This window comes from Oncorhynchus gorbuscha, linkage group LG01, assembly GCF_021184085.1.
Source record: "Oncorhynchus gorbuscha isolate QuinsamMale2020 ecotype Even-year linkage group LG01, OgorEven_v1.0, whole genome shotgun sequence".
Lineage (NCBI taxonomy): Eukaryota > Metazoa > Chordata > Actinopteri > Salmoniformes > Salmonidae > Oncorhynchus > Oncorhynchus gorbuscha.
This window is the reverse complement of record NC_060173.1, coordinates 47,139,279-47,153,159: the sequence shown is the minus strand read 5'-3', so window position 1 is coordinate 47,153,159 and position 13,881 is coordinate 47,139,279. Positions and strand designations below refer to the sequence as shown.

At 44.9% G+C, this 13,881-nt stretch overlaps 1 protein-coding gene across 8 annotated transcripts in view; it reads right to left on the bottom strand.

Annotated features, from left to right (window-relative positions):
- Nucleotides 1-1,224: 1,224 nt before the first annotated feature.
- Nucleotides 1,225-13,881, bottom strand: part of LOC124038619 — a 39,747-nt gene continuing 27,090 nt past the window's right edge. For 4 of the 8 annotated variants that reach the window (XR_006839396.1, XR_006839394.1, XR_006839391.1 and 1 more), the window contains 2 exons: nucleotides 5,551-5,642; nucleotides 3,432-3,824 (listed from right to left, as the gene is read on the bottom strand). Coding sequence is in view for 1 of the 8 variants with exons in the window: in XM_046354710.1 (XP_046210666.1) it covers nucleotides 2,287-2,460; nucleotides 5,551-5,642 (266 nt within the window). In the remaining 7 variants the exon portion in view is untranslated. Of the gene's footprint in view, nucleotides 3,825-5,550; nucleotides 5,643-13,881 lie in introns of all 8 variants that reach the window. The other 4 variants (XR_006839390.1, XR_006839397.1, XR_006839389.1 and 1 more) reach the window with 3 other exon arrangements.

Here is a 13,881-nt window from a genome sequence, read left to right as displayed (position 1 = left end):
CTAGAGTACGACAACAAGTATCATTAGACTAATTGTTTTGAACAGATAATTATCAGACTCATGTTACAAATGCTAGCAAACACGCCATTACATTTAGTTTACATTTTCTTTCACAAAAAGCACTGCACTGGTCCATTGCTAGTCCTTATTTAGCAGACGAATATAGGTGTCTTCAGCGCAGGTAATGTTAACCAAGCATTTTGGAGTTTTGTACCTGAAAGTCAATCGTTACATGAAAATTTGCAAAGCACTCTGCACTAGTACAAATAGATACCTTCAAGGCTTTGGCTCGGATAATGATATATATATATAACTTTATTATAGAAAACGCTGCAATAATAAGTAAGCAATACTTAACCACAGAAATGCATTTCAGACTGCTCACTCCAAATTGTTGGTTTTAGAATACAAGACCAGAACTATGGCCCGTCTCTTACATTCTGGGCAATATACTGGCCAGGGGACAAGCACTAACCAGCTATACACCAAATATACAAAAGTATGTGGACACCGTTTCAAATGAGTGGATTTGGCTATTTCAGCCACACCCGTTGCTGGCAGGTATATAAAAACGAGCACAAAGTTACGCAATCTCCATAGACAAACATTTGCAACAGAATGGCCTTCCTGAAGAGCTCTGACTTTCAAAGTGGCACCGTCATAGGATGCCACCTTTCCAACAAGTCAGTTCGTCATATTTCTGCCCTGATAGAGCTGCCCCAGTCAACTGTAAGTGCTGTAATTGTGAAGTGGAAATGTCTAGGTGCAACAAAGGCTCAGCCACAAAGTGGTAGGCCACACAAGCTTACAGCACGAGACCTCCGAGTGCTGAAGCTTGTAGCGAGTAGAAATTGTCTGTCCTCAGTTGCAACACTCACTACCGGAGTTCCAAACTGCCTTTGGAAGCAACGTCAGTACAATAACTGTACGTCAGGAGCATTATGAAATGGGTTTCCATGGCTGAGCTGCCATACACAAGCCTAAGATCACCTTGCGCAATGCCAAGTGTCAGCTGGAGTGGTGTAAAACTCGGTGCCATTGTACTCTGGAGCAGTGGAAACACGTTCTCTGGAGTGACTAATCACTCTTCGCCATCTGGCAGTCCGATGGATGAATCTGGGTTTGGCGGATTCCAGGAGAATGCTACCTGCCCGAATGCACAGCCCCAGACAATTATTTCTCATCCACCAAACTTTACAGTTGCCACAATGCATTCGGGCAGGTAGCGTTCTTCTGGCATCCGCCAAACCCAGATTTGTCCATTGGACTGCGAGATGGTGAAGCGTGATTCGTCACTCCAGAGAACATGTTGTGAGAGAAATTAAGTATTTACTTGATTTATTTGATATTAATGGTTAACAATTCATATTTAACTAATAGTAAGATATTTCTCTTCTACTAATGCTGTGTCTTTATGGTGTCCAATCCCTGCAGCTAATCTGGGTGTATTGTCACTAGAGGTTAGCTTGAGCTGACACATGAGTTAAAGACTGCATTCCATAGACAAGATGTGGTGGGTGTAACCGAGATAGAGATAGCCAGGAAGAGTTTAGAATAATCCTTCATTGTCTCTAAATCATCCTGGCATCTGTGAAACTAAGCCAGGTTGGGGTTAAGACAACAACCCCTATGCAGATGACAGGATGAACCCAGAGAACCAACAAATCATAATTTAAGTTGTAGAGCGCTATGTAATTGTATTACATCACATTGTCATAGTGTTGTATAGTAAATTATTGTAATTGTATTGACCACCTCTGTTTACAATACAATTACAATACAGTAAAAACATGAGCTATTGCACACTAGATAATGTTGGCAGAGGTGCTGACAAACAGAATAGTAAACGGTGTAAAACATTTTAGTATATACAAACTATATTTTTAAACACAGATATGGTTACTTTTGGTAGTTGATAAGTATAAGGGCGAGACGCAGATACATGGGAGGCAGATGGTTTGAGTCTCTGATATTTATTATAATCGAAGGGGCAGGCAAGAGAATGGCTATGGACCGGCATAAGGTCAGAGACATGGAGGTACAAAGTGGCAGGCAGGCTCGAGGTCAGGGCAGGCAGTATGGTCAGGCAGGCGGGTTCAGAGTCAAGGCAGGCAAGTGTCAAAACCGGGAGGACTGCAAAAGAGAGATAATAAATAGCAGGAGCATGGAAAAGAACGCTGGTTGACTTGACGAAACTAAATGGCAACAGACAAACAGGGAACACTGGAATAAATACCCAGGGACTAATAGGGAAAGTGGGTGACACCTGTAGGTGGGTGGAGACAATCACAAAGACAGGTGAAACAGATCAGGGCGTGACAAATAAGTAACCTCTGAGGCGATGCACGGGTAGCCCTGCAGACAGATCCTCCAGAGCAGCGCACACCGGATTTGTCGGTGGGCAGAGTCAGACACTCTGCAGTTCAGCATGTTCAGCGTGTGTGTCCCAGGATGCATCAGCTGAGGGCAAGCGCAATAGGAATCAATTTAGACTTTATAAGAATCAATATAGAGCGCTCTGATTTTTGAGACCGCTATCAGGAGTTGGTTCTAGCCAAGTAGTAACACAGAATGAATACCACGATTTTGATTAGTGCTGGGCGAACCACCTCCCCAGGTATGATTGTGAGAGAGCCGCAGGTGGACAAGATAAGTACTGGGCTGGGAAGAAAACCTGCACACACAGTAGTTCTCCAGAACCTGCAGTGGACTGATGTTTAGGTCGGTCACCATGACCCGTGATGACATGACTCGCAGCAGCTGGTCTTTCATGCCTGCAGGTAAAGCCATGAAGTCACTGAAGTATCTGTCTGCATAGATTGCAACACATATAGCGCATATACCAAAAAGCCCCCCCCCCCCTTTTCATGAATGCGCACACACTCAATTCTTCATTTCTGCGACTTGAATACTAGTTGGGATTTCTGATCACATTAGGCTGTGTTTCATTCAATTTTTTTATGTTGGTTTGATCGCGGGGGAGGCACTAGTAGTGTCTGCAGGTTTCAGTTTGGCGATTTGTTTCAAGTGTATTAATCTATAAATAAATCTCTTTGCCAAAATGTGTCATCTCTCCCATGTCTTATTCAACTAGCAGTTGTTCTGAAATGTTTATTGCTTGCCTACATTTTACTCCCACCTCTATTTTTAGTATAACACGAATACATGAATTATTCATTTTGGTTGCCTATCCTGATGTGAAGTTTGTTCTATATAAAATATTTGACTCTGATGTGTGCCACAGAAAGTAATTAACTCTAGCCACAAAAACAAGGAAATTAGAAGGGGGGGGGGGGCAAGGCTATTTTCTTGCCTGCCGAAATTCTCCCCTCCCCTTCTGTCTTGGGACAGCAAGGCCTGGCACACTTCAGAATCATTTTGGTTACTCATGTTGACCAGTAGTGTGTGCCACAGAAAGCATAATTAGAGTATAAAGAAACATAAACATTTATTTTAGAAACATTTTGTAATGTTTAAAATTAAGATAATACACAAATATTATCACCCAATAACACAAAAACATCACAGAAAGTGAAGTTTGTAAACAAACATTAAATAAGAAACACAAATTTCAATCTTTGCATAATAAGATATAAAATGACAATAAATCAAATATAAAAACACAATAAATAACAAACAAATATTGTAAAGCTGCAACAGCTTGACTGAACATTTAGTCCACTTTTTATGGAAAGTTTTCCAGGTGATACCGTCGGAACTCAAGCCTAACCTAGTCCTAACCTAGCGCAGACATAGTCCTCCAATTATGGGATGGTTTTCATACAGGACTGGTGAAACCATCGTGGGCAGCAGTCACAACCAATCTGAAATTTATGATGAAAAATGTTAATATATTTAAAACATTAAATAGATTTTCTTGAATTACAATTATTTCATTACCAGACAAAGCAGACGATACTACCTCTAGAAATATTACTGCTTATACAAATTCGTACTCGGAAAAAGGTGCCTTTAGAAAGGAACAAGCAATTACTCAGTCTTCCTCATTATTGTCCACCTCCCCACAGAAGTGGCACATTTGGCTCAGATCATCTAGCAAAACATAATGTCAAGTAGACTATACATCTTTACATGTATTTTTCTGAGCAAACAGGGAACAAGGGAATAGTAAAGGTTTCTTGTAACATAAATATTTAAATACATGTGTTTTATTGGCCATCTAGTCAGAAGTTGGATCAAAGATAACCTTGAAAGATCCATATAAATGTTTATTTATCTCCAATTATTTTAAATTACAAATTGAACATAAGAGTGTTTTGGTTCCCCTCTTTCCACTGGGATTCTCTGCCTCTAACCCTATTACAGGGGCTGAGTCACTGACTTACTGGGGCTCTCTCATGCCGTCCCTGGAAGGGGTGCGTCACCTGAGTGGGTTGATTCACTGATGTGGTCATCCTGTCTGGGTTGGCGCCCCCCCCCCTTGGGTTGTGCCATGGCGGAGATCTTTGTGGGCTATACTCAGCCTTGTCTCAGGATGGTAAGTTGGTGGTTGAAGATATCCCTCTAGTGGTGTGGGGTCTGTGCTTGGGCAAAGTGGGTGGGGTTATATGCTTCCTGTTTGGCCCTGTCCGGGGTGTCCTCGGATGGGGCCACAGTCTCTCCTGACCCCTCCTGTCTCAGCCTCCAGTATTTATGCTGCAGTAGTTTATGTGTCGGGGGGCTAGGGTCAGTTTGTTATATCTGGAGTACTTCTCCTGTCCTATTCGGTGTCCTGTGTGAATATAAGTGTGCATTCTCTAATTCCCTCCTTCTCTCTTTCTTTCTCTCTCTCGGAGGACCTGAGCCCTAGGACCATGCCCCAGGACTACCTGACATGATGACTCCTTGCAGTCCCCAGTCCACCTGGCCGTGCTGCTGCTCCAGTTTCAACTGATCTGCCTTATTATTATTCGACCATGCTGGTCATTTATGAACATTAGAACATCTTGGCCATGTTCTGTTATAATCTCCACCCGGCACAGCCAGAAGATGACTGGCCACCCCACATATGCTCTCTCGAATTCTCTCTTTCTTTCTCTCTCTCGGAGGACCTGAGCCCTAGGACCATGCCCCAGGACTACCTGACATGATGACTCCTTGCTGTCCCCAGTCCACCTGGCCGTGCTGCTGCTCCAGTTTCAACTGTTCTGCCTTATTATTATTCGACCATGCTGGTCATTTATGAACAGTTTAACATCTTGGCCATGTTCTGTTATAATCTCCACCCGGCACAGCCAGAAGAGGACTGGCCACCCCACATAGCCTGGTTCCTCTCTAGGTTTCTTCCTAGGTTTTGGCCTTTCTAGGGAGTTTTTCCTAGCCACCGTGCTTCTACACCTGCATTGCTTGCTGTTTGGGGTTTTAGGCTGGGTTTCTGTACAGCACTTTGAGATATCAGCTGATGTATGAAGGGCTATATAAATAAATGTGATTTGATTTGAACATACATGTTAATACAAGTACAGCATTTTGAAACATTTTATTTATTACAATATAGAGGTAAATAACAGTATAGCATTTCAAAGACTATTCATTCCATTGTAAAATTACCTTGTCACCCCCTGGCATCTTTTTATCTTTCCGGCACTTTCCCACATTGGGTCGAGGAACAGAGCCCTCCTCTTCTGGGATGGCAGCATAACCTTTCAAGTTTAGACAGACAGAAAGACACACACATTACACATACATACACACATATTACACACACATATGGCACACACACATTTTACACACATTTATTGCTCCCCCAAATGCCAGTCATTTCAAAGGTGTCAATGTAGAAAGCTTGCTCGGTTGACTGCCTATTAATATCATTACAATCTTTATAATTCACAACTGTGAAGAAAAATAGATATGGTAGGAAAAGAGATAAGAGATAAGTTGAGTGTCCTGCGAATATGTTTATAGATATGTACTGTACATCTGTGTGTATATATTTTATATTTTTTTATTTCAATGATTATTATTATTATCATTATTGTGTTTTGTGGTTGAGGGGCATGGGGTGGGGGAGGTTGATGGGGATGGTGGAGGTGCTGGGGGTGTCCTATTGAGGGTGAAGTGACCTATTGGGGAGGGGATTCTTCATGTAGGCACATTCAGTCATAGTTTTGTTTATTATATTATTATACATTTATTTATTTTTTCTTATTTTTAAAACTATTATATAGAACAGTTTACTGTGATTTTGGATATGCACTCATGTTGACTTATATATTTGAACTTCCTTTTTCACCCAGAGTACATTTTTTCAATGTATTATTATTTTATTATTACTACTGTACCTACATTCTTAAAAGCTAAAACAGAGTGTACTTCTTTTAAAGGAAAAGCCATAAGAGGGAAAAGCACGATGGGATGGGGGATTGAGGGATGGGTAGAGAACAGTAGGGTGCTCTAAAAACTATTATTGCTGAAATAACCACTTCATTTTGTGACTAGAGTCTAATATTTCCCGTGGCACACATCAGAGGGCATGATAGGTAACCAAAATGATTCTGAAGTGTGCCAGGCCTCGCATTCTCAATATCCCCCAATAGAGTCAAATACTTTCTGTGGCACACACTACTGGTCAACATGGGCTACCATGGGGGGGGATATCAGCAGTCAAGAAAATAGCCTTGCCAGGATAGACCCCAGGATAGGCAACCAAAATTAATAATTTATGTATATGTGTTATATTAAACATAGAGGTGGGAGTAAAATGTAGGCAAGCAATGAACATTTCAAAATAACTACTAGTCGAATAAGACATGGGAGAGATGACGAATTTTGGCAGAGGTGTATTTATAGACTAATACACTTAAAACAAATAGCCAAACTGAAATCTGAAGACATTACTAGTGCCTCCCCCGCGATCAAACCGACATAAAAAAAATGAAAATGAAACGCAACATAACATGATCAAATCCCAACTTGCAAGCAAGTCGCAGCAATGAAGAATTGAGTGAGTGTGCTTGGGCGTTCACCACGAAGAGGTGGACATTTGGCAGGGGCGAGCCTTTCGGCACAACACTGGCAAACAGTGCCAATATCCTCGAAACACCGGCTTTGAGTGCATTATCATTTTTATATAACTGGTGATGATATGTTTATTAATTTATTCATACTATTTCATCCTTCCTCAAGACATAGTCCCGACACAAATCTAGAGTTGCTACCCCAGCTGGCTGGTCTTTTGTTTTGTATCTATGGATGTGACCCAGTTGTTCATTCTAAATGTTCCATTGCCATGCTGGAAGGCAACTTTCTTATCCCTTGCTTGCTACTGTAGCTAGCCAACTACGTCTAATTTACAGTCACGTCAAAAAGGGCAGCCAGAATCACAACAAAGTAACTGCACTTGCATTTGCTTAAGCTGTTTTCCAGTGACATTTATTTGGAACATCGATAACAATGAGCTAATGGCATAGAAAATGTGCTCACTCGTCAGGTCACTGTTCAGAGAAGCTAGCCAACAACACAGCTAAAACAATCACTTCAAACTGAAGCTGGAAAGATTGCAAACTAGCTGCACTCCGAGGTAAAGACAGTTTCGAGTTGGATATTCGACGGATATTCGCCTAGTTTTCCTTACGTTCACCAACAGCAGTATGTTGACAAATTGATTTGTCAACATAGTGTCATGCAGGTGAATGAGGACCCAAAAGCGACTTGGCGAAAACAGAGTCTTTAATCCAGTAAAGTAATTCTACAAACATAAGACATAATTCCACTCGTAATGACGAGAACAGACTGGAGACTCGATCAAGAACTGCAGGTTGCCTCGGGAAGGCACTTGAACCTAGCAGACTCAGACACCTGCTCTCCACGCAGCATCTGAGGGAAACACGACACGACAGGGCGATACACAGACACAGCACGGTGAACAATAGACAAGGATCCGACAGGGCAGGAACGGAAAACAAGGAGAGAAATAGGGACTCTAATCAGGGAAAAGAATAGGGAACAGGTGTGGGAAGAGTAAATGATTGATTAGGGGAATAGGAACAGCTGGGAGCAGGAACGGAACGATAGAGAGAAGAGAGAGAGGAAGGGAGAGAGAAAAAGGGGAACGAACCTAAAAAGACCAGCAGGGGGAAAATGAACAGAGGGAAAAGCCAAAATGACAAGACAATCTAAGACAAAACATGACAGTACCCCCCCACTCACCGAGCGCCTCCTGGCGCACTAGAGGAGGAATCCTGGCGGCAACGGAGGAAATCATCAATGAGTGAACGATCCAGCACGTCCCGAGACGGAACCCAACTCCTCTCCTCAGGACCGTAACCCTCCCAATCCACTAAGTATTGGTGACCCCGTCCCCGAGAACGCATGTCCATGATCCTACGTACCTTGTAAATAGGTGCGCTCTCGACAAGGACGGGAGGGGGGGAGGGAAGATGAACGGGGGTGCGAAGAAAGGGCTTGACACAGGAGACATGGAAGACAGGATGGACGCGACGAAGATGTCGCGGAAGAAGCAGTCGCACAGCGACAGGATTGACGACCTGGGAGACACGGAACGGACCAATGAACCGCGGAGTCAACTTACGAGAAGCTGTCGTAAGAGGAAGGTTGCGAGTGGAAAGCCACACTCTCTGGCCGCAACAATACCTTGGACTCTTAATCCTGCGTTTATTGGCGGCTCTCACAGTCTGTGCCCTGTAACGGCAAAGTGCAGACCTCACCCTCCTCCAGGTGCGCTCACAACGTTGGACAAACGCTTGAGCGGAGGGAACGCTGGACTCGGCAAGCTGGGAAGAGAACAGAGGAGGCTGGTAACCCAGACTACTCTGAAACGGAGATAACCCGGTAGCAGACGAAGGAAGCGAGTTGTGAGCGTATTCTGCCCAGGGAGCTGTTCTGCCCAAGACGCAGGGTTTCTGAAAGAAAGGCTGCGTAGTATGCGACCAATCGTCTGATTGGCCCTCTCTGCTTGACCGTTAGACTGGGGATGAAACCCGGAAGAGAGACTGACGGACGCACCAATCAAACGACAGAACTCCCTCCAAAACTGTGACGTGAATTGCGGGCCTCTGTCTGAAACGGCGTCTAACGGGAGGCCATGAATTCTGAACACATTCTCGATGATGATTTGTGCCGTCTCCTTAGCGGAAGGAAGTTTAGCGAGGGGAATGAAATGTGCCGCCTTAGAGAACCTATCGACAACCGTAAGAATCACAGTCTTCCCCGCAGACAAAGGCAGACCGGTAATGAAGTCTAGGGCGATGTGAGACCATGGTCGAGAAGGAATGGGGAGCGGTCTGAGACGACCGGCAGGAGGAGAGTTACCCGACTTAGTCTGCGCGCAGTCCGAACAAGCAGCCACGAACGGCGCGTGTCACGCTCCTGAGTCGGCCACCAAAGCGCTGGCGAATAGACGCAAGAGTGCCTCGAACACCGGGATGACCAGCTAACTTGGCAAGTGAGCCCACTGAAGAACAGCCAGACGAGTGGAAACAGGAACGAAAAGGAGGTTACTAGGACAAGCGCGCGGCGACGCAGTGTGCGTGAGTGCTTGCTTAACCTGTCTTTCAATTCCCCAGACTGTCAACCCGACAACACGCCCATAAGGAAGAATCCCCTCGGGATCAGTAGAAGCCACAGAAGAACTAAACAGACGGGATAAGGCATCAGTCTTGGTGTTTTTGCTACCCGGACGGTAAGAAATCACAAACTCGAAACGAGCGAAAAACAACGCCCAACGAGCTTGACGGGCATTAAGTCGTTTGGCAGAACGGATGTACTCAAGGTTCTTATGGTCTGTCCAAACGACAAAGGAACGGTCGCCCCCTCCAACCACTGTCGCCATTCGCCTAGGGCTAAGCGGATGGCGAGCAGTTGCGGTTACCCACATCATAGTTGCGTTCAGATGGCGACAGGCGATGAGAAAAATAAGCGCAAGGATGAACCTTATCGTCAGACTGGAGCGCTGGGATAGAATGGCTCCCACGCCTACCTCTGAAGCGTCAACCTCGACAATGAATTGTCTAGTGACGTCAGGAGTAACGAGGATAGGAGCGGACGTAAAACGTTCTTTTAGAAGATCAAAAGCTCCCTGGGCGGAACCGGACCACTTAAAACACGTCTTGACAGAAGTAAGAGCTGTGAGAGGGGCAGCAACTTGACCGAAATTACGAATGAAACGCCGATAGAAATTAGCGAAACCTAAAGCGCTGCAACTCGACACGTGACCTTGGAACGGGCCAATCACTGACAGCTTGGACCTTAGCGGAATCCATCTGAATGCCTTCAGCGGAAATAACGGAACCGAGAAAAGTAACGGAGGAGACATGAAAAGAGCACTTCTCAGCCTTCACGTAGAGACAATTCTCTAAAGGCGCTGTAGAACACGTCGAACGTGCTGAACATGAATCTCGAGTGACGGTGAAAAAATCAGGATATCGTCAAGATAGACAAAAACAAAGATGTTCAGCATGTCTCTCAGAACATCATTAACTAATGCCTGAAAAACAGCTGGCGCATTGGCGAGACCAAACGGCAGAACCCGGTACTCAAAATGCCCTAACGGGTGTTAAACGCCGTTTTCCACTCGTCCCCCTCTCTGATGCGCACGAGATGGTAAGCGTTACGAAGGTCCAACAGTAAAGCACCTGGCTCCCTGCAGAATCTCGAAGGCTGATGACATAAGGGGAAGCGGATAACGATTCTTAACCGTTATGTCATTCAGCCCTCGATAATCACGCAGGGGCGCAGAGTACCGTCCTTTTTCTTAACAAAAAAGAACCCCGCCCCGGCCGGAGAGGAAGAAGGCACTATGGTACCGGCGTCAAGAGACACAGATAAATAATCCTCGAGAGCCTTACGTTCGGGAGCCGACAGAGAGTATAGTCTACCCCGAGGAGGAGTGGTCCCCGGAAGGAGATCAATACTACAATCATACGACCGGTGAGGAGGAAGGGAGTTGGCTTGGGACCGACTGAAGACCGTGCGCAGATCATGATATTCCTCCGGCACTCCTGTCAAATCGCCAGGTTCCTCCTGAGAAGTGGGGACAGAAGAAATGGGAGGGATGGCAGACATTAAACACTTCACATGACAAGAAACGTTCCAGGATAGGATAGAATTACTAGACCAATTAATAGAAGGATTATGACATACTAGCCAGGGATGACCCAAAACAACAGGTGTAAAAGGTGAACGAAAAATCAAAAAAGAAATAGTCTCACTGTGGTTACCAGATACTGTGAGAGTTAAAGGTAGTGTCTCAAATCTGATACTGGGAAGATGACTACCATCTAAGGCAAACATGGGCGTAGGCTTGTCTAACTGTCTGAAAGGAATGTCATGTTTCCGAGCCCATGCTTCGTCCATGAAACAACCCTCAGCCCCCGAGTCAATCAAGGCACTGCATGTAGCACCCGAACCGGTCCAGCGTAGATGGACCGACATAATAGTACAGGATCTAGATGAAGAGACCTGAGTAGTAGCGCTCACCAGTAGCCCTCCGCTTACTGATGAGCTCTGGCCTTTACTGGACATGAATTGACAAAATGTCCATCAAATCCGTAATAGAGGCACAGGCGGTTGGTGATCCTCCGTTCCCTCTCCTTAGTCGAGATGCGAATACCTCCCAGCTGCATGGGCTCAGTCTCTGAGCCAGAGGAGGAGATGGTTGCGATGCGGAGCAGGGAAACACCGTTGACGCGAGCTCTCTTCCACGAGCTTGGTGACGAAGATCTACCCGTCGTTCTATGCGGATGGCGAGAGCAATCAAAGAGTCCACACTGGAAGGAACCTCCCGAGAGAGAATCTCATCTTTGACCACTGCGTGGAGTCTCTCCAGAAAACGAGCGAGCAGCGCCGGCTCGTTCCAGTCACTAGAGGCAGCAAGAGTGCGAAACTCTATAGAGTAATCCGTTATGGATCGATCACCTTGGCATAGGGAAGCCAGGGCCCTAGAAGCCTCCTACCAAAAACTGAACGGTCAAAAACCCGAATCATCTCCTCTTTAAAGTTCTGGTAATTGTTTGAACAATCAGCCCTTGCCTCCCAGATAGCTGTGCCCCACTCTCGAGCCCGGCCAGTAAGGAGTGAAATGACGTAAGCAACCCGAGCTCTCTCGCTAGAGTATGTGTTGGGTTGGAGAGAGAACACAATATCACACTGAGTGAGAAAGGAGCGGCACTCCGTGGGCTGCCCGGAGTAGCAAGGTGGGTTATTAACCCTGGGTTCCGGAGGCTCGGCAGGCCAGGAAGTAACAGGTGGCACGAGACGAAGACTCTGGAACTGTCCAGAGAGGTCGGAAACCTGAGCGGCCAGGTTCTCCACGGCATGGCGAGCAGCAGACAATTCCTGCTCGTGTCTGCCGAGCATGGCTCCTTGGATCTCGACGGCAGTGTTACGAACGTCTGTAGTCGCTGGGTCCATTCTTTGGTCGGATCCTTCTGTCATGCAGGTGAATGAGGACCCAAAAGCGACTTGGCGAAAACAGAGTCTTTAATCCAGTAAAGTAATTCTACAAACATAAGACATAATTCCACTCGTAATGACGAGAACAGACTGGAGACTCGATCAAGAACTGCAGGTTGCCTCGGGAAGGCACTTGAACCTAGCAGACTCAGACACCTGCTCTCCACGCAGCATCTGAGGGAAACACGACACGACAGGGCGATACACAGACACAGCACGGTGAACAATAGACAAGGATCCGACAGGGCAGGAACGGAAAACAAGGAGAGAAATAGGGACTCTAATCAGGGAAAAGAATAGGGAACAGGTGTGGGAAGAGTAAATGATTGATTAGGGGAATAGGAACAGCTGGGAGCAGGAACGGAACGATAGAGAGAAGAGAGAGAGGAAGGGAGAGAGAAAAAGGGGAACGAACCTAAAAAGACCAGCAGGGGGAAAATGAACAGAGGGAAAAGCCAAAATGACAAGACAATCTAAGACAAAACATGACACATAGTGACAAAACATTTTTTTCAAATTTCAATAGCTCTTTTTAAAACCATTACTCCTAAAACTTTCTAAACTGGTTGTAGCTAACCTGATGGCATAGACACACATTACACACACTTTTTTGTTTGTTGTCAATTTACATTTCGCAATATTTTTAAATATTTATTTACATTTTTGAATTTCAATAGCTCTTGGTTACATGACCTACTGACTTCAAACAAGGTTCAGAATGTACAGTCAGTGGGCCTACACATTACACACAATTTAGTTTGTCCATTTTCATCTCACATGTTTTTACATTAATTTTTCAAACTTTCAAATTTTAATAGCTCCTTGGTCATGAGACCTACTGATTTCAAACAAAGTTCAGAATGTCCACTGACTACCCTTATGTAGTCAGTGGACTATAGGTTTTCCATTGTACTGTATCTAATACATATTAGCATTTTACATACATTCATAAGTGTAATAATTTTTTATGACAATGTGAAAAACTCTCTTGGCTGCTGGCTCTGTCACTTTCAGACATGCGCTGAGCAAACTGAAAGGGGAAGGGTAGCTCTTGACTTGAACCACAGGAGTTCTCTGTAAAGAGAGAGTAATCCAACAGGCACAGACACACCCCTTGACTTTCAGTTGGCACCGTTGACCTGTATGTATTCTCTCCTGATTGGCTCTGTGGTGCACAGTCTGGCAGTCTGACTAAAGTGCCAGAGGTATGAGGAGAGACATCCTCCTTTGTATTTATGGGAACAAATATTTCCTAACACTTTGAATCCTATTCTTGGACAGTTAGAAAACACCATGCGTCAATGCAACAATTTTTTTTTTTTTTTACTAATTACTGTCCATGAGTAACCTCAACCTTGTGGGTCAGTGGATGTTTGGGCCAATAAAGTGCCAACTCAATTCTACCACAGACTAACTAGTCTCTCATGCCCCTATGAACACAGGGCAATAGTTTTTACTCTAAACTAG